This window comes from Podarcis filfolensis (assembly GCF_964270895.1).
Source record: "Podarcis filfolensis genome assembly, chromosome: 8".
Taxonomy (NCBI): domain Eukaryota; kingdom Metazoa; phylum Chordata; class Lepidosauria; order Squamata; family Lacertidae; genus Podarcis; species Podarcis filfolensis.
Genome location: NC_139611.1, coordinates 42,742,701 through 42,762,920, shown reverse-complemented (window position 1 = coordinate 42,762,920; position 20,220 = coordinate 42,742,701). Strand labels below are relative to the sequence as shown.

The 20,220-nt window shown below is 44.5% G+C and overlaps 1 protein-coding gene across 20 annotated transcripts in view; it reads left to right on the top strand.

Moving 5' to 3' along the window:
• The window catches only part of ZFHX3 (zinc finger homeobox 3), a 257,142-nt gene that overhangs the window by 173,743 nt on the left and 63,179 nt on the right, over positions 1 to 20,220 (top strand). For all 20 annotated transcript variants that reach the window (XM_083626176.1, XM_083626174.1, XM_083626161.1 and 17 more), the window contains one exon: positions 5,786 to 6,017. In XM_083626176.1, coding sequence (XP_083482302.1) covers positions 5,786 to 6,017 — 232 coding nt within the window. The remainder of the gene's footprint in view (positions 1 to 5,785; positions 6,018 to 20,220) is intronic.

The window sequence follows — 20,220 nt, the reverse complement described above, 5'->3', positions numbered from 1 at the left end:
GGACTCCTCATCAGCCTTACAAGTGCTGCTTTCTCCTTCACCCCTGAGCTTTAAGTTGTGTGAAGTTTTTTTCAGAGCCATTTGCTTGGTTAGCCCCTTTGGGGCTTTCTTCTCTGACATCTTTTCAAGATGCGGCTCACCACCAGAGCTTTCTTAAAATTTCTCTTTCTTAGTCATTTTCTGTCCTTAACTGTATAGCAAACCTGTCCCTTAGCAACTGAACACGGGGAACTGTCCATGGGTCTTGAACATACATTTGTGGATTCTTTGGACAGAGGGCTCATCCACACTTCTGCATCTCCCATGCCTAGAAAACACAGGTCTGACCATTTCTTCACTTGACCCACACTTTCTAGGCACGGGTCCAAGCAATTTTCCCCTTTCCTTGCTCCTTTCCCAGGGAAAACCCCAATCTTTAGAGCTAAATCAGAGAAAACATCAATCTGTAGAAAACCCAAATTGCTGCTCCAATAGAGCACTAAGGAGCTGTTTTCCCTGGGGGATAGCAGCGGGACAAGAGGAAGTGTGGATAAGCCCTGAGTCTTCCCCAGCTGCAGCTCTAAGAAACCTTGAAGCCCACCAGTACAAAGGACTCATTCTTCCATTTGCCCTTTTTGAAGTGCCGCTGGGATCTGTTATCAGGAGTTTTGGATTGAAATATGTGAATGATGCATACGTACGCCTCTCTCTCACTCTCACTCTCTCTCTCTCTCTCTCTCTCACACACACACACACACACACACACACACACATTTGAATTGGGAGAGGCAACTCTGGTGCTAGATTGATGCTTGGAGGTGGTCATGGACTAGATGTGGGCCAGAAAAGAGGATCCCATAAAGAAAATGTATTCTGAGTTCTGGCATACAGGAGCTGGGGAGATGAAGCAGGTCTATAGCCTGGGAGTTCCCCTGAATCCAGCACTGTTACTGGAGGCTCAAGTAGTCTCAGTGGATAGGAGTCCCTGTTTCCAGCAACAGCCCCTTCCAGACAGAGATGACTTGGCCATTGTATCCTTGGTCTGGTGATGTCTAACTTAGATGATCTGCACTATGTGATCTACATAGTGTTTCCCTTGAAAACAATTTGGAAATTTCAACAGGTCCAAAATGCAACAGCCAGCTTTACTAGGCAAGGTTCTATTAAGAGATCATATAACCCCTATTTTAAGACAACTGCACTGGTTGCTGTTTGTTTTCTGGCCCTGATTTAAGGTGCTCAAAGCCCTAAACCCCAGATATCTGAAAGGCCACCTCCTTCCCTACAAATCTCTCAGATAGACAGAGGAGGCCCTCTTGGTAGTTTCATTGATACCAGAAGTTCAGAGGCTGGCAGCCTGGGGTGGACATACACGACGGTAGCCCCTAAACCATGAAACGCCCTCCTCACAGAGGTGCGTCTATCACCTTTGCTATATCTTCTTATCTGGAAAACACACCTCTTTCCCCTGACCTTTGGCAGTTAAGATTTCTGTGGGACCTGCTTTCTTGTCTGGTGTATATTTATTTTATCTATTTTCATTTTAGAACTATTTTATTTGGCTTTAACATTACAGAGTTATAAATGTTGTCACCTGCCCTGGGACTATATGGTGAAGGGTGGGCAAGAAATCCAGTTAATAATAATAATAATAATAATAATATATTGGATTTATATACCGCCCTATACCTACAGGTCTCAGGATGGTTCACAGGATAAAATCAGAATTACTACGAAGTACATAATCAAATTAAACTACGAAGTACATAATCAAATTAAAAACAACAACAACAACAACAACCCAATAACCACCCCCAATACATTTTAAAAGGACATAGGATGTGGGTTAAAAACAATTAAAACACTAAAAAGCAATTAAAAAAATATTTTTAAAAAAAAAAAACTTAAAAGCAATTTAACAGCATCAGTCCTTTTGAAGCCTGGGTCAGGTGGAGAGAGGCAGGAGTGGGCCCTCAGGCTCTCAGCAGGGTGGGTCCTTTCTGGGCAGCAGCAGTCCAAATAAGGCTGTTGGGTACCACCCTGGTTGCAGATTGCTGAAGTGTGGTGAGGATTTATATACCACTTGGTTGTATTAAAACCTCTTAAGTGGCATAAAAAAGGTAAAGGACCCCTGACAGCTAAGTCCAGTCGCGTATTACTCTGGGGTTGGGGCGCTCATCTCGCTTTACTGGCCAAGGGAGCTGACGTTTGTCCACAGACAGTTTTTCCAGGTCATGTGGCCAGCATGACTAACGCGCTTCTGGCGAAACCAGAGCAGCACACAGAAACGCCATTTACCTTCCCGCCAGAGCGGTGCCTATTTATCTACTTGCACCTTGATGTGCTTTCGAACTGCTAGGTTGGTAGGAGCTGGAACTGAGCAACAGGAGTTCACCCCATTGCAGGGATTTGAACCACCGACCTTCCAATTGGCAAGCCCAAGAAGATCCGTGGTTTAGACCACAACGCCACTCACATCCCCCTTAAGTGGCATACAAAAATATAAAATAAAACATTAAAATTCTCAATAAAAATAATTATAAAACAGGTGTTTAAAAGCATTCTAAAGTTTAAAATCAGCAATGCTAAAATGAAATAAAACACATGCAGTTTCTGGATAAAGAAAAATGTTTTAAGCTAGCAAAGGTCCTGTCTGATATCAACAGGCAGGAAGTTTCAAAGTGTGAATGCTACCACACTAAAAGATCAATTCCTTACAAGTATTATGCGGAACTCATAACAGTTCCAGTTCCATAGACTGAAGCAACTGAGTGGGCCTATATGGGGTAAGGCGATCCTGCAAGTAAACTGGTCTTCAGCTGTTAAGGACATACTAATAGTAACACCTTGATTATCTTGGCCCTGTAGCAGACAGACAATCTGCTTAAAACATATTTTAATGTTTCATTTTATATTTTTGTAAACTGCTTAGAGGTTTTCTTACCAACCAAGAGATATATAAATTTTATTAAATAAAATTAAAACCAGTGCAGATCTCTGAGCATAGGGTTGCATACAGACAGGGTCTCACTGCTGTCAGCAACCGAGCTGCTAAAGCTAACTGCAGTTTCTGCATAAAGTACAAGGGATGCCCCACACAGAGTGTGTTGCAGTAACCCAATATTACATTCAGCAGTGTCTCAACTACTGTGGTCAAGGTTTCTGGTCCAGGAGCAGTTGTAGCTGTCACACCAGTCAAAGGTGGTAAAAGGTGCTTCTAGTCACTGAGGCTACTTGCACCTCCACTGACAGAGCTGGATCCAGAAGCACCCCTGGACTGGATACCTGCTCCTTCAGAAAGTGCAGCCCTGTCCAGGGCAGGCAGTTGACCAATTTCTTAGGCATGGGAATCACACAACCATGGGACCTCTGTCTTTCCAGGATCTAAGCTCAGCTTATATGTAGTCAGAGTAATACCCTCCAGCTCTTGTGGACTGCAACTCCTGTCATTCCCAACCATTGGTTATGCTGTCTGCGGCTGGTGGGTGTTGTAGTCCACAACATCAGGAGGACACAATGTTGACTATCTCTTTTCTAACAAATGGTCCTCACTGGACTGAGGAATGCCCTCATTTTGCAGCAAGTTCTAATCCTTTGGGAAACTTCACTTGTGAGGGTTTTTATGAAATGTACTTCAGTGTGTTTCTGTTTTAAAAGTGAAGCTTTAACTAACCATGATCAATATTTTGCATTCCATGCGTGAAGAACCTGATGTTAGAAGCTTCCTGTTGTTGGTAAGGGGGAGGGGAAAGCTGTTGTGCCCCTCCATATTATGGAATTGATCAATGTACCCTGGCAGAAGTTGGTTGGATTTTCTTAGTAGCTAGTAAAAGCCTATATTCTTTAGAAGAAATTACTTCCTAGTGAGACTTCTTGTTTAGCTTTTCCTTTTCCTATTCTGTATGGATGAGCTTTGAGTAGAGCACATGCTATGCATGTAGAAGGTCCCAGGTTTAATCCCTGGCATCCCCAGGTAGGGCTGGGAGAGACCCCTATCTGAAAATCTGGAGAATCACAGCTCATCAGTGTAGACAATGCTGAGCTATGTGGACCAGTCATCTCTCTTAATGTAAGACAGCTTTCAATGTTTCTTTGTGGTTCTGCCTATTATCCCTGAGAATTATAAGTTTCTTTTTTGGTCTAGCTCAACTCCATTGAGGGGCAGTCTGCACTAGGGGCTCTCCTAGCATTTAATTCTCACATACCTTTTCTGTAATGAATTGAATTCAGCAGGCTTGTGAAGGGAGGTGCAAACTGTGATTACTGTCCATGGGTGAAGAGGAGTGGGTTGCTGTGAAGCTGGCCATAGATGATCCAATTTGGTTTCTTTCTGTGTTTGCTGCAGTGTTGGAAGGGCAGACTAATGACACCCATTTTTTCAGAGTAGTAAAAACAAAAAAAGGGAATGTGAGGAGCTCTTCAAACTGGATAAACGTGTGTTCAATGGCAAACGTGGTTCATTGTAAGCAAGTGTAAAGCAGTGCACATTGAGGCAAAAAAACAGCAACCCTCCCCCAATTTTACATATACATATACTTTGTACAGTTCTGGTCAACTCAGCTGAAAAAGGACATTGTAGAACTCAAAAAGGTTAAGAAAAGAGCAGCCAAAATGACCGTCTGACTAGAAGAAGCCCCCATGAGGAAAGCTACATCATTTGGGAACATTTAGTTTAGGGGAAAAGGTCATGATGACTCCAGTGAGGCTGCAGTGATGACTGCAAGTGGAGGGAGTGCTCTTGTTTTTCAGGTGTCCCATTAGGGCATCCGGTTGGCTAGTGTGACAAAAAGGTTCTGGACTAGATGGGTCTTTGGCCTGATCCCATAACTCCCTGTGTCATGCACCTTCAGAGGTGTGGGCAATCACCCAGAGAGACACACTTTTTGATTGCCTATACTCCTTAGAGGCTGTGTTACACATTCACTTTAAGTGTCAGGGAGGTGTTCCAGGGGGCAGACAGGCTGCAGACTAGGAATCTACATGCATCTTTCTGTGGCAACCCCCTTCCCACCCTATTGGGGATTTAGTTTGGAATTTAGCTTGTTTTGCTTGCAAGAGGCACTTCTTTTTGCAAGAGTGATAGGGTTGCTTTTTAGGTGGATTGATTAAAGCCCAGTTTTCCACTGGTGCTGCAGAGAGTTCCTAAACCAACATGCATTTTTAACAGTTGCTGAGAATTGCAGGTAGAGAAAATGCTGTTGTATTCAGGGTACTGCTTGTGGGCTTCCCATTGGTGCCTCTAGTTGCCCTATGAGAACACAGTGCTGGACTAGATGGGCCTGATTCTGCTACAGGGCTCTTACATTCTGCTATGAATTGCTTTCTTCATCAGGCATGCAAAGTGAGCTCTGGTCCGCAAAAACATATGCCAGAATAAATCTTTTAGCCTTAACACGCTAAAAGACTATTGCACTTGCTGAACAGGCTGACATGGCTAACGGTCTGGTATGCCTTCCTAGCTTTTTGAAAGGAGTGTGTGTGTATTAACACGTGCTTTGCTTCAGCATGAGTTTTAATTATGTTTTTAGCAAGAGAAACTCCTGAATAAAAAGGGGGTCCTTTAAAGGCAAGTCATTTTTAGTCTTTTAGGTGACAAACGATGAGTTTGTCTTTGAAATTCAGATTTTAAAAAGATGCTTCTTGTGATTGAAATGAAGAGAGTGTGGGAAAGTCTGCCTTCTCCTGCCCCCACTTGGCCTTTTGAGGACCCCAGGATTTTGACACGCTCAGTTTTGCCAGTTTTTCCCTGGAGTTTGTGTAAGTTGGTCCTCATTGCTGACCTTTTGCTCTCATTTCCTTTCTGCAGCACCTTCAGCATCATGAGAGTGGAGTTGATGGGGAAAGCTGCTTCTACCACTGTGTCCTATGTAACTACTCCACCAAGGCCAAACTAAATCTCATTCAGCATGTGCGCTCCATGAAGCACCAGCGGAGTGAGAGTCTGCGTAAGCTGCAGCGCCTACAGAAGGGCCTTCCTGAAGAAGAGGAGGACCTGGGCCAGATCTTCACCATCCAGAAGTGCTCCGCCCCTGATGCTGGTGAGTGGTATTTCCCACACGAGCAAAGTGTAGCTCTTCTTTCTGCCATTACAGTGAGATGTGTCTGCTTCAGTGACACCAGGGTGTTGCTCTCTCAATTTCAGAAGGTGAGGAACAAGTTGGCCTCCCTTCATGACTGCTGTTGGGAAGGCAGCACTGGGATTGTGACTGGATTTTTGGCCCAGCACTCAGACACTTGTCTAGCTGAATAACGGTTTGCACTCACTTTCTGCTTGCTTGGTGGGACCAACATCAGCCAAGTTGGCTTGAAGTGGATGTGTGCGACTAGTGTTGTAGAAATCTTACTTGCATTTCATTCTCCTGTTGTAAGGAAAGCATCCAGCTGGCCTTCATGAGCTGTTTTATGATCTATAGAGACTGCTTACTGCCTGCTGTCTGCTCCTTTTCCTTTGGGATTACATTAGCACCAACCCTCCTGTGCCATGCCCTGGCAGGTTCCAGGAAGTAAGGATTATGTGCAGTGAGTGGGGGTGGCAAGGGAAGGAGGCAGAGGCGTAGCGTGGAGGGCTATCAGGGTGATGGCCTTGGGCGCATTTTTCTGAGGGACGCTGCACATTTGGCTCCTCACTCCGTCCTGCATTGCAAAGCTGGAATCTGATCTGAATGATTCACTTTGTGAGGCTGGGATCGAAGGGCGCCCTGCCAGCCCCAAGCCACTTTTCGAGGCTGGGATGACCCAGGGGAAGGCGATGAAACGCTGCCCTGCTTGGCTCTGGTGGAGGTGGGGTCACATTGGTGGTGAGGGCTGGGCTGGCGCAGCAGACTCTGTTCACCCTCTGCGCCCAACTGCCCCGGTGCACATGCGCATGCCCCTGGGGCTGGCAAAACACGCTACGCCACTGGAGGCAATGTATTGGCCCCATACCCACCTCCCATCTAACATGGTAGAGAAGCTCCTTGTAGTGTGTTTTGTGCAGGGACATTAATGAGAGGAGGGTGGGTTAGGTTAATGCTATAGAAGTGTGGGAAAAGCCCCTTCCAATTCAAACTGGCCTATCCTCCAATTTGTTTGTTGGCGCATTTGTTTTATAAAAAAAAATAAAGTTTTCAAATCAGATTTGCTTAGGTTCAATGAGAACCTAAGAGAGAGAGAGTGGCAGAAAACAGATCCAGTGTGCAGCAGCCATGAAAAGTGCAAATGCCATGTGAGGCATCGCTCAGAAAGGAATTGAAAATAAAACTGCTAATATCATCCAGCTGTTATACAAATCTATGTTGAGATCACACTTGGAGTACTGTGTATAGATAGTACTGGTTGCCTAACCTCAAGGAGGATATTGTCGACTAGAAAGAGAGAAGGCCAACTAGAATGCTCCTCATACAGGAGGAAAGGTTGCAGTGTTTGGAGCTTTTTAGTTTAGAACAAAAGGATGAGTAGAGAAATGTATAAAATTATGCATGAAGTAGAGAAAGAAATGAGATATATATTTTTCTATATTTTTCGTACTGCTTGGATTCAGGGCCATCTAATGAAGCAGAAATGTTAGAAGATTCAAGACGGACTAAAGAAAGTACCTCTTTACACAGTTCAAAGTTAAACTATGGTATTTGCTCCCACAAGAGGCAGTGATAGCCACCAACTTGGACAGCTTTAAAAGAAGATTAGACAAATTCATGTTGGATAAGACTATTTATGGTTATTAATTATAATGGCTATGTTCTACCTTCACTGTTGGAGGCTTTGTGCTTCTGAATACCAGTTGTTAGAAGTTGCAGGAGGGGAGAGTGCTCTTGTGCTCAGATCCTGCTTGTGTGCTTCCCATTAGGGCATCTGGTTGGCCACTAGCTGGACTAGATGAGCCACTGGCCAGATCCAGCAGAGCTATTCTTTTGTTCCTATTTGTAAAGGGCTATCAGGTATATCATAGGAATTTTTCAAGAAGTTTTCTCTAGCATCTTGACCGAAATTAAAAGTAAAGGGACCCCTGACGGTTAGGTCCAGTCATGGATGACTCTGGAGTTGCAGCGCTCATCTCGCTTTACTGGCCTAGGGAGCCGGTGTTTGTCCGCAGACAGCTTCCGGGTCATGTGGCCAGCATGACTAAGCCGCTTCTGGTGAAACAGAGCAGCGCACGGAAACGCCATTTGCCTTCCTGCCAGAGTGGTACCTATTTATCTACTTGCACTTGACATGCTTTCGAACTGCTAGGTTGGCAGGAGCAGGGACCAGGCAATGGGAGCTCACCCCGTTGCGGGGATTCGAACCACCGACCTTCTGATCAGCAAGCCCTAGGCCCTGTGGTTTAGACCACAGTGCCACCTGCATCCTGGCCCAAATTAAGGAGAATCAAATGTATCTTCCTTTTGCTCGACTTCTGAGGCCTCCTTTGCATTTGCCTTTGCCTTTGTAGGCTTCCCTACTCCCTGCCTTCTTTGGCTCAGTTAAGTGCCATTCTCCTTGTATGTGTGACAGAATGCTGCCTTATGCAGAAGGATCCATCCATTTGTCCTAGCCAACCATAAATAGTCTCCCTGATTTCCTCCATGGCTCTGCTAGGAGGGATGGCAGCAGTCCCTTCATTTGACAGCAAACAACAGCCAATTCATTGTGGTGAACATAATTATTTCAGCACCACTTCTAATCACAGCCTGAATCATAAGAATGCAAGAATAACCCTGCTGGGTCAGACCAAAGGCCCATCTAGTCTAGCATCCTGTTCTCACAGTGGCCACCCTATGGGAAGCTCACAAAGATGAGATGAGCACAGCAGCACTCTCCCCACTTGTGATTCCCAGTCACTGGTATTCAGGGGATTTCTGCCTCTGACAGTGGAGGAAGAACTAGTAGCCATCATGACTAGTAGCCCTTAATAGCTTTCTCAGTGAATTTATCTAAACCCCTTCTAACGTCATCCAAGTCGGTGACAATCACAGTCTATTGTGTGAGTGAGTTCCATAGTTCAAGTATGTGTTATGTGCTTTGTTTTGTCTGTCCTGAATCTTCCAGCCTCATTGGATGGTCCAATGTTTTTATTCTGGAGAAACACCTCTCTATCTTATTTCTCCACACCATGTATAGTTTTATACACCTCTGTCATGTCCTCCCTTACTTGTTTTTTTTAAAAACCCTTAAAAAGTTCAAATATTGTAATCTTTCCTTATAGAAGAGGCGCTGCAACCCCTTGGTCATTTTGTTGCCCTTTTCTAAACCCTTTCCAGATCTGCAAAATCCATTTCAAGGTGAAGCATCCAGAACTGCACACAGCGCAGTCACACTATAAATTTGTATAAAGGTATTACGATATTATCAGTTTTGTTGCCACTTTCCTAATTATCCTAATTCCTAATTATCCCTAACATGGAATTTACCTTTCATAACTGTCACACACAGGGTTGACATCATAGAACCTCATCAGTCACTGCCAGTTGAGGCTTCAATCAGTGCATATGTAAAGTTACATATTTTTTTTGCTCCATTGACTATCACTTTACCCTTCCTTATGTTGAATCTTATTTTCTATTTAAATGCCATTCACCCAGTTTGGAGAGTTCGTTTTGGAACTCCTAGCAATCCCTTTCTGTTCAAGTTTGTTCGGTCCACATACTGGTTGTCATGCACCGCCTCACTGCTTTCCCTGAACTCCAGGCCATTTATAAACAAGTTAAAAAGCACAGTTCCTGATACTGATCCTTGGGGGCAGGGCACTTCTGCTTCCTATTCTTTAACCAATTTCTGGTCCATAAGAGAATCTGACTGCTAAGCTTTTCAGGAGTCTTTGGTGAGGTACTTTATCAACAGCTTTTTGAAAGTCTAAGTACACAATGGTCATATTGACACTACACATTTAAAGCACACATGGCTTTCCCCAAAGAATCCTAGGGCCTGTAATTTGCTAAGGGTGCTGTGCATTGGGGCTCTGTGAGAGGTAGACTACAGTTCTCAGGATTCTTTGGGGGAAGCCATGTGTGCTTTAAATGCATGGTATGGATATGACCAAAATTAATTGGATCATCTCTGTCTATATGCTTGTTTACACTCAAATAACTCTAATGGGTTGTGAGACAGAAGTTAGGCTCCCAGAAGCCATGCTGGTTCTGCTTTGGCAAGGCTTGTTCTTCCATATGCTTGGTAATTCTATCTTTAGCAATGATTTCCACCAGTTTTCCTGAAGCAGACATTAAGCTAACTGACTTATATTTTCTCAGATCTCCACTTGATCTCTTCTAAAAAATTGGTGTAACGTTGGCCACTTTCCTCAGGCTTGGAGGCTAACTGTACGAACATAGGAAGCTGCCTTGTCTTTTCTAACTGGCAATGACTCTCCAGTGTTTCCAGCCCTATCTGGAATTGAACCTGGGACCTTCTGCATGCAAGGCAGTTTCTTTAAGCAACAGTCCTTACCCTCCAAGTTACATGGTTTTGTTAGAAGATCAGCAATTTAACATTCAAGTGTTTTTAAAAACTGCCTGGTGCATCCAAACCCTGTGATTTGTTACTTTTTAATTTGTCAGTAAGACCTAGAACCTTGTGACTTATTACCACTGTTTGCCTTTGTTCCTCAGCCTCCCTTCCTGAGAGTTAGTTCAGGCACAAGGATATGCTTTACATCTTCCACTGTCAAGACAGATCAAAGTATTCACCTTCTCTGAAATCTCCTTTTCCTCCTTTAGTACACCTTTGGCTTCCTTGTTGTCCAAAGGTCCAACTACCTTGTTAGCCTGTCTCCTGCTCTTAATGTACAGTGGTACCTTGCGTTACATACGCTTCAGGTTACATATGCTTCAGGTTACAGACTCCACTAACCCAGAAATAGTGCTTCAGGTTAAGAACTTTGCTTCAGGATGAGAACAGAAATCGTGCTCCGGCGGTGCAGCAGCAGCAGGAGGCCCCATTAGCTAAAGTGGTGCTTCAGGTTAAGAACAGTTTCAGGTTAAGTACGGACCTCCAGAACGAATTAAGTACTTAACCCGAGGTACCACTGTATTTAAAGAGTTTTTATGTAGCTGGTCTTTGCTGAAAACATAATGTGCTCCTCAAATTCTTTTCTTTCTTTTTTGCATCACTTAATGTCTGTTTGAATATCTTTTGCCAAAGTTTGTGATTCTTTGGGCAAGACTTCTATTTTCTGAAGAAAGCCTTCTTGCCTCCTAATAGTTTCTTGATTTTCCTGGTTAACCGCACTGGCATCCTCTTAGCCCTGACCCCCAGTATACATTCTAGCTAATTCTGTTAGAGCAGAGTGTGTTGGTACAATCCCCAAGCATTCTAGAAACACTGGACCCTCTTTACTATCCTTTTCAACTTCCTTTTTATCAGTTCCCTCATTTTTGGGTAGCTTCCTCTATTGGAGTCAAATGTCACCACTTACATCTCACACCAGGTTCTGGGTGCTGAGGTTTTGGCAGAAGAAGAACTTCATTTGTCCTCATGTGTTTGCGATTTGGGAGGCAAGAGAGGCAGCTGTGCCCAGTGGGTAGAAGAGGTGATGATGAAGGATATGAAGAGCTTAATCATTTTCATTTTCTGTTTTGCTCAAGGAAACACTTTCTCATGCCCCTTGAGGGTGTAGTATAAACTTATACACACACACCAAGCACTGGGTTAATGAAAGTCTCTAGTAGGAGCGCCTGGCAGGAAGGAAGTGGTTAGCAGGATTGTGGCAGGCAGAGTGAAGGCATGCTGCAGTTGCTCTGAAACGTGGCAGGAATCTCATAAACCTCCAGCTTGCTCCACCAGACACTTGTCATCAGCCGCTCATGGCTTTCATTAAGCAGCAAGAGAGGAAGCTCCAGCTGCTGACTTGTTCCAGAATGTTTTCCTTGTTCAGCTGCATCCTAAGCCCACAAGGAGCAGCCAGCTGCCAGATTGCTGAGCTGGGAAGCTTGGCAGTGATTTGGGGTCCCTCTGCTGGCTGCTTCTCATCATTAAAGGCATCCCTCCTCCTCTTGCTGCTGCTGCTGCTGCACAGGCCTGGTTCTTTTCACGTGTTGTGCTTAGCAGTCAGCCGCAACATAGGTTTGACTTGGCCTGGCTGGGTCTCTGATGCTATCTTGCCCTTTTGTGCAGAGGCAAGGCCTCTGAAAGCTCTCCTGTCCCCGTTGGATGACTTGCCCAAGGAACGCAGGCCCATATACATCTTCCCAACCTGCAGCAGAAACTGCAGGGCACAGAGGGCAGCACCCCACATGGTGGTCACAGGGTTTGAAAGCCTTGGTTGATAGACAATGTTCAAATACAGAATCAGTTCCCCCTACTGCTTTGTAATTTGCTCAGACCTTTGGGAGATCAGATTCAGTATGTGGAGAGGTTGTCGCTCAGTAGTAGACTCTGCTTGGCACATAGAAGGTTCCAGGTCCAACCCTTTAATAAAAGGATCTTGTAGCAGGTGGCTGAAAAGACCTTCACTGCATTAGACACAGGAGAGCCACCGCCAGACAGATGAAAAAATAGTCTAACTTGGAATAAGGCAGTTAGGAAGCTAGCTTATACTGAGTCAGCCCACTGGTCCATTTAGCTCAGTATTGTCTCCACTGAGGGCAGCAGCTGTCCAGGATTTCAGGTAGGAGCCTCTGCCAGCCCTACCTGGAGAGCCAGGGATTGACCTTGGGAACATCTATATGCAAGGCAGATGCTGCACCACTGAGCACAGGCCCTTCCCAATAGTTTCCCATGTTAAATAGATTCCTTCTGTGCTCCTTCTGTGGTCTGCTACCAGTCAGGAAGCAATTCATGCATCACCTGTTCTCAAGTTTGGGGCTGGAGGCATATGTGCCTGGTGGTGGTGGGGCATCAGGCTTTGATGTGTTCTTTCTGTCTCCTGTATTTGAGATTTCTTTTTCAGCAAGTGTTTCTGGCATGTGGCATGGTTACATTTTCAGCTTGCAAATCCTTTTGAAGTGAGTCTCCTTGCAGTCCAGTGACATCTGAAAACATTTTTAGCCACTTGTAGTTCCAGGCTGTTGCATGCTGGCCTTATCATGCTGGCCAATGAGTAGCTCACTGGATACACCAGGCCAAACTTCCAGAAGCCAATAAATTAAAATATTGGTTAGCTTTGCCTTCTGGTGCCTGACTGAATACAACACCCATATCTGTTTCTTCTATAGCTGATGCTCCAGCCCATGAGTGTCCTGAACATACTCTTCTAGCACATTAGCATATTCACATGAAACATGTATGATTGACCTCTGGGCTCTCTAGGTAAAAGCTGATATCTTTCTAGGCACTACCAGCCTGCCCTAGACCAGACCAAGAAGATTCTCCCTAATTTCTTGTCATTCTCCTCCTTCATCCTTTGGCTTGTAGCTGGGCTGGGCTTGTCCTCTGCCCTCCACTGCTTGCTTTGCTGCTGCCTTTGTGGCAGGACAATAGCATTAATTCCAGCCTTTGCAGGCAGGCAGTGCCTGTCTGTTCCACTTGACTAGTACAGCTGCCTCTGCTTTCCAGGCCACCTCCCAGGGGCCCTTCCTCCTTCCTTCATTCCTGGTGTAAGGATTCTGGGGAAGGGGAAAGGTGACTGTATGGATTCCAGGATTGGAGAGAGAGAGGAGAAGAAGATATAGGCATATTAGTAGCTTATAAAATCAAATCAACCATGCTAGTTTGGCCGCTCTAGTGGTTCTCTGAAACCTAGTGTAGGGAGGGTGCCCTTCTCATTGTTTCCTAGAAGCAGAGGTACAAATAAGTCATTTTAGACCCTAAACATTTAATGGCCTTATAATGGGATTGTGTGTGTGTTCTGTCCTTGGCCCATTGTAGTTATAAATGACTTGGATGAAGGTATTGAGGGAATGCTAATCAAATTTGCAGACAGCACTACCTGAGAGGAGTAGCCAATGCCACAGAAGACAGAATCAGGATTCAAGTTGTCCTTAACAGATTGGAGAAGGGGGCCAACACTAACACCATTAATTTCAATTGGAACAAATATCAGGTTCTACACTTATGCAGGGAAGACCAGCTGGCTTGCCAGTAGTAAATTTGAAAAGGATCTAGGGGTTTTAGTAGACCACAAGCTTAACATGAGTCAACAGTGTGATGTAGCAGCGAAAAAAGGCTAATGCTATTTCAGACTGCATCAAGAGACGTCTAGTGTCCAGATCAAGGGAAGTCATAGTACCTCTCTATTCTGCCTTGGTCAGAACACACCAATTTGTCCAGTTCTGGGTACCACAATTTAAGAAGGATATTGACAAGCTGGAACATGTGCAGAGAGGGCAACCAAGATGATCAGGAGTCTGGAAACTAAGCCTTATGAGGAACAGTTGAGGGAGCTGGGTATGTTTCACCTATAAAAGAGGAGACTGAGAGGAGATGCGATAACCATCTTCCAATATCTAAAGGGCTGTCATATGGAAGATGGAGTTAGCGTGTTTCCTTCTGCTCTGGATGGTAGGAATTGTACCAATGGCTTCAGGTCATAAGAAAGGAGATTCTGACTAAACATCAGGAAGTCCTTTCTGACAGTAAGAGCTGTTCGACAGTGGAACAGACTCCTTTGAAAGGTGGTGGACTTTTCTTCATTAGAGGTTCTGTCAGGAATGGTTTACTTGAGATTCCTGCATTGCAGGGGGTTGGACTTGATGACCCTCAAGGTTCCTTCCAACTCTATGATTCTGTGAGGTGGCTATGTGTATACCTTCATTTGTAAATCAGAACATTACAACTACTACTACATTCCTCTGATGTGAGAGAAAAACTAAAACTAAAAAGTTTTCCAAGCCTGTTTTTTTTTTCTTAAAAAAATTATCTGTCCATGTTCAGTTTTGTATTTTAAACTCACTAAATAGTACCATCATGACTGTAGGAATATATTGGAATTTCCTTTTGCTGCCCTGATGCCAAGTACATTTACTTGGAAATCAGCACCATACTGTGGTAGAAAAGGATAATATATTTTAAAGTAAAAATCACCAGATGAGCCCTGCAACTATGTACATGCCCAGCCAGTGGCTGACTATAAAACGATTAAAAAAGAAAGAAAGCAAAAGACAGAAATGGTGCTGCGGTGACTCTTGTCACCAACCACAGTAGGGCCCTATCAAGCACTTGCTTGGCCTGGTGCTGCTGTTACTGGACTTGGTTGTTGTTGTGCAAGTGGCCTCCTCAACTACGGGGCCCTAGACTTCAGCTCCAAAGTCCAGCACAACTTGGATGTTGTCTAGGAGAGCCTTGTCATGAAAGTTGATGTGGAAAGTGCTGCTCTCTCACAGACGCTGTGGACTCTCTTGGGTCACAGAGCAAACCCTCTGTATTGAGGGTACACAAGGGTTAAGGATCCTACCCTCTAAAATATTTCAGTTGAAATTATTTTAACAATTGGGGAAATGTTTGAGATTCATACAGCGTGTAAAAATTACAGAATGTGCATTTTTAGCTTACTTACTGAATAGACATCAGTCATGCTAAATCAGATCCCAATTGATTTATGATATTGCAATATTTTCAACTAAAACATCCAGTTACAATTTTTCTGAAAAAGTGACATCACTGTATAAGCAACATGTTTCTGTCTACCGTTTTTAAAATGCTAAAAAGGTATTCATGTGACTCCTTTTCATCATAATAGAAATAGAAATGTGTTGTTGTTGCTGCTGCTGCTGTTGTTCCAGGGCTGCAACAATAACAAAATCTGACTGTAATTTGCTTTAATTATCAGATTAATGGGGTGGGTCCTTTTAAAAAAAATGGTGTGAAAGGCCAGAGTAAAGAACATACAGTGGAAGCTGTAGAATACAAGAGTACAAGACACACCGTTGTGGGCTCCCAGGCTGCCATCCCCTGCACTTCAGGACATATCCTCTGCCCAGCCCAAGAAAGTCTGCAGGGACAGGGGGAGTCTTTCAGATATTTTGGGCCTACGTTGTTTAAGCCATTGAACCACCAATGTGAGCACCTTGATTTGGGCCTGGATATGAATGGGAAAATCCATGCAAGCTGTTTTAAAACTAGTTATATGAGCTGTAAACGGAACCTTGTCTGGTAACTTGCCCACTGCAAGTTCCTGAGTTTTCTCCAAGGTCAGCCCACGTAGAACACATTGCAACAATCCAATCTGGAGCACATGTTGTAGCCTTCTATCAGATCTAACAATCTCATAGTTACCTTTTCACAAGACGTGTAACTGCTTCTATTTGGGTTTTCCTCTGTTTTTGTTTTGTTAGCAAAGCTTGGCTGTGAACTTCTTGGGCTGTGTAAATGCCATTTCTGCCAATGATTTAAGAGCAGGTTAAAATGTTAGTTGTCCAATTTGTGCAAGGCAATGCCTCTCCTCAAGTTGATGTTTGGGAAGATGGCTGTGCAGAGAAACCCAAAGTGGTTTTAGATACTGGCCAAAGAAGAGAGCTCCTACTGTTTCTGCTCAGAGGCTGCCTCAGGCCAGGTCACAGGAGCAATTTTATTTTTTGAAACCTTGGCTTCGATGGCAACTCAGGGCTGCAGGTGTGTGAGGTGGGGAACGCCAAATCTGTGGCTCTAGCCAGCAACAAAAGTGGAGTTGTCATCCTTCACAAGCCGTGGCTTGTTGGCCAGACAGATGGAGCCTAGTTGCTTCTCCCAGTATGTCCACTTTGGCCAATGGAAAAAAAGCTTCCTGGAATATGGCAGGGCCCTTCCCAGACCAATTGATGGCTGTGCACGTACATGGCAGCTCCCTCCACCCAGCCTGTGCAAATTGGCAAGTTCTAATCTGGCCATCCTTGGTGTTCTGCTAACAGGCTTCTGCCTCTGAGGGGTAATCATGCAGGCATAAATTCAGAAAGTTGCAAAGCTCTGAGCAGTCTTGTGAGCATTAAAAGTGTCCTCTTTGCCAGAAAGGTCGTTCATAACTTGGCTGCACTGCTGATGTACAGTCAGTGATATTGATTGATTAATGTATAAAAAGCACCAAATGCATTTGCTTCTATGAAAGAGAATAAAGTGCAGGCGAGTCTCTCTTTATTTTCACCTCATCCTTTTGTTTGAAGGACATTCCTCCCCCTTTTTTTGTTTTGCTGGCTTCGTTTAAGGGGGATACAAAAAGCCAGTTTCTGCCAAGTAATGTGTTCACAAAAGGAACATTGATTCACATCAGTGTCGCTTGAGTTACCCTTGCAAAGAAATGGTTCTTACATTAACCCTTCTGTTCATCAAAGATGAACTAAGACTCAGAATTAGCTCTGCCTCTCTCATCATAGAACTGGTTGCAAAAGAAGTATTGCCTCTGCTACTAATTGCTGCAAAAGGGGTCTTCGCCCACTGCACCCAGACTCGAAGATGGCTGCTTTTGCCCCAGCTCATGGCAAATTTTTGCTTCGTGGTTGCTTTGCTTTCCTCACCCTGCAGAGTCTGCTGCTTCTATGTCTACTCAATTGATCCTTCTTGGAAGGGGGGTTGACCCCAGTCTTGTTTTCCAATGGATGGTGGCTTTACTATTCAAAAACAGATTAGTCCTGATTGGCTGGTTTTGTTTCATCATGTCAAGCTGTTTCCCAATTCTTTGAAGTGGGACATGAATAGGAAGCAGAGAGAGGGCAAGGAGTGCTTAGTGGAGTCACTGCAGACCTTCAGTCAGCCAAGGCTCCAAGCCCCCACATATGCCTAGTATGTGTTTGTTCATGTATGTTTCTCCCAATGTGTGTGTGCGCACATGCATGTGCCTGCATCTCTTGCAGTGTCCAGTGTGGCTGTAGTATAGCTATCCTTACTGTATACCTCCTGCCTTGGACTCCCTTTTGCAGGAGGGAGCAGCGTGGATTTTCCCACATGACCCTTAGTTCAGCACCCCGTTAGAAGTATGTAGTGCCAAGAGCAATTGGGCACCTTTTCAGTGAATCCTTTTGGGTGGGGTCTGGCATTACATTAAACTGAATATGAGCTGGGGGGCGGAGGCTGTTTCCGATTCTGTACTCAGCAGAGCAAAACCCTGCAACCAATTTGTTTCCTTGAAGGCTAAAATATAAGACGCCCACTCCCCCCACCCACCCCCTGTCTCCAGGAGGAGCTTGATTTTTCTACAGCTGCTAGGAATGGCCAAAAGAGGCAAACAATGAGTTTGAAAATCTGAGGATGATGGGGGTTGGATGCTTTGCAGTCAGCCTGCTGAGCGTGAATCCATTTTCTCACCTCCCTCTCTGCAGAATAAATTAGAATTTGCCTGATCTAATAAAATGGCTCCATCTCTCTGCCATCTTTCCCTCCCAGCCTCCGCTGCCTAGCCATAGTGCAGCCTGTTTGCCTCTTGTTTTCCTCTTACTTGAGCCTGCTGGCTTGGAATGGAGCTCATGAGCATGCACCACAGATTGGGGGGTATGGCTGGGCAGGACATTTGTTACAGCAGCCTCTCTCTTTGTTTATTGTCAGGCCTGTTAGGTGTTTAATGGAGGTGGCTGCCAGGCTGCCAGAAGAAGCCCTTTTCTGTGGCGTGTGGGGAGATAGCAAAATAATAGTTGTGGATAACAACTGAGGATGGGCAGGAGTGAAAAGTGCCAGTCAAACTGACTCAACAGCCCTGTACCCCTGTTCCTTATCCCATCCCATCTCACACTTCATGCCTTTGCTACAGGCTACGGATAGGCTTGTTGCCACTTGAATCTCTTTTCCCTTTGGATTTTGATTTCCTAAATTCTTTCCCCCTTTGCAGTGTGTCTTAGGATTGCTTGCTGCTGAGAAGGATCCTGCTAAGTGTTAAAGACCTGTTTTAAAAATAGACCAAACATTATCTTTGAGACTTGAGCAGGCTGTCCTCAAGGTAGCTTTCATTTTTTGAACTTTCTGATATTTTTCTTTAAATTTGGTGCTAAGCAGCTATTTTGACTCCTCCTCTGTGTTAATCTCTGGCTGGCAGTGCACATAGCCTAGCCTGGGGCAAACCTTTCTCCATACTCCACCAACTAGATCACTAAAGCAGTTACTGATGGTGTTCTATGCCAAAGGTATGCTAATTTTGAACACTGCAGAGAATATATAATTAACAGGTTCCTGGTACGTACGTGTGTGTGTGTGTGTGTGTGTGTGTGTGTAAGTAAGTGTAATCATCTGACAAAATTGTGTCGGTTGCACAGGTAGAGGCCTGGTTTGCACATATGTTAAGGCAAATTGTAGCTAAGTGTAAACAAGCGCGTGGGTGCTTGGAGGAATATTGTGGCTACTTCACTTTCCCCCCAGTCTTTCTGTTGCTGTGCTACTTAGAGCCAAGCCATGGTTTGGCTTAGCATTACAGCCAATTCCAAGCTCCTGATTTGCTTCACTACACAACCGTGAGCTGTAGCCAAGGTTTGTTCTTGGCTTACTGCTTTCAGTTTGGTTTGGAGAGACAACCTGTGAGCCCAGGCTCAGACATAACAGTAAGCCAAACTAAGGCTTGTTTCCAGGTAGTACAGTGGCAGTAGGACCAGGGAAGCAGCTGTGATTTTTCTTCTGAGTACCTGAACACTCGCTTGTTCACACTTAACCATGGTTTGGCTTGGTATTACATATGAACTGCGTCACATTTTAATGTTTAGCATTGGATTGCATATTTACACCAATAAAAAATTAGGCTTTCTGTCCAAAATAAATTATTCAAACCAGTAACAAATCTGTAGTGCCACACCTTGTATATACATTCCCTGTGCAGATACTTTATTCCAAACTCCAATTTTTAAAAAGGAATTGAGGGGATATGCTTGCTTGCTTGTTTGTTTGTTTGTTACAAAGCAGTGGGGCAGAAAGGGAGATTTAGGATAAAGGATGAGTGGTAGGGGAGTAGTGGGAAATAATGGTGGTGTGGTGGAGAGCCATAAGTTGTGCAGGACACAACTGGAGCCGCTGCCCTTGAACACTATGACTTTTTGCTTGCAGTTGCTTACCTGTTGTTCAAACGTATCTTCACAAACAAAAGTCTAGCAACACATGCTTAATTTTTCAAGTGAAAGCCGAGATTTTCATGATTTGATGCCAGTTGTCAGATCACATGAGCGTAGGAGTACGGCAGCCTCCCTTTGTGCAGCTGAGGGTTCTCAGATTTGCGGTCCTCTGCCACATCATGCTGTTCCTTTGTAGAGAATTGCTCGCCACAGGCAAATGCTGTAGGAGGTGGCCAAGCCCAAGGATCTGTATGTCTCAGTTGGGCTTCTGCCTATATGGAGAGCAGGGCTCCAGATGGAGTCAAGGAGGAGAGGCTCTCTTCTTTATGCGATTACATTTATGGCAGAGAAGAAAATGCTTGAAGCAATCAGCATGAAATTCTTAATTGCTTTGCTTACTTCTATCCCCTTGTGGGAT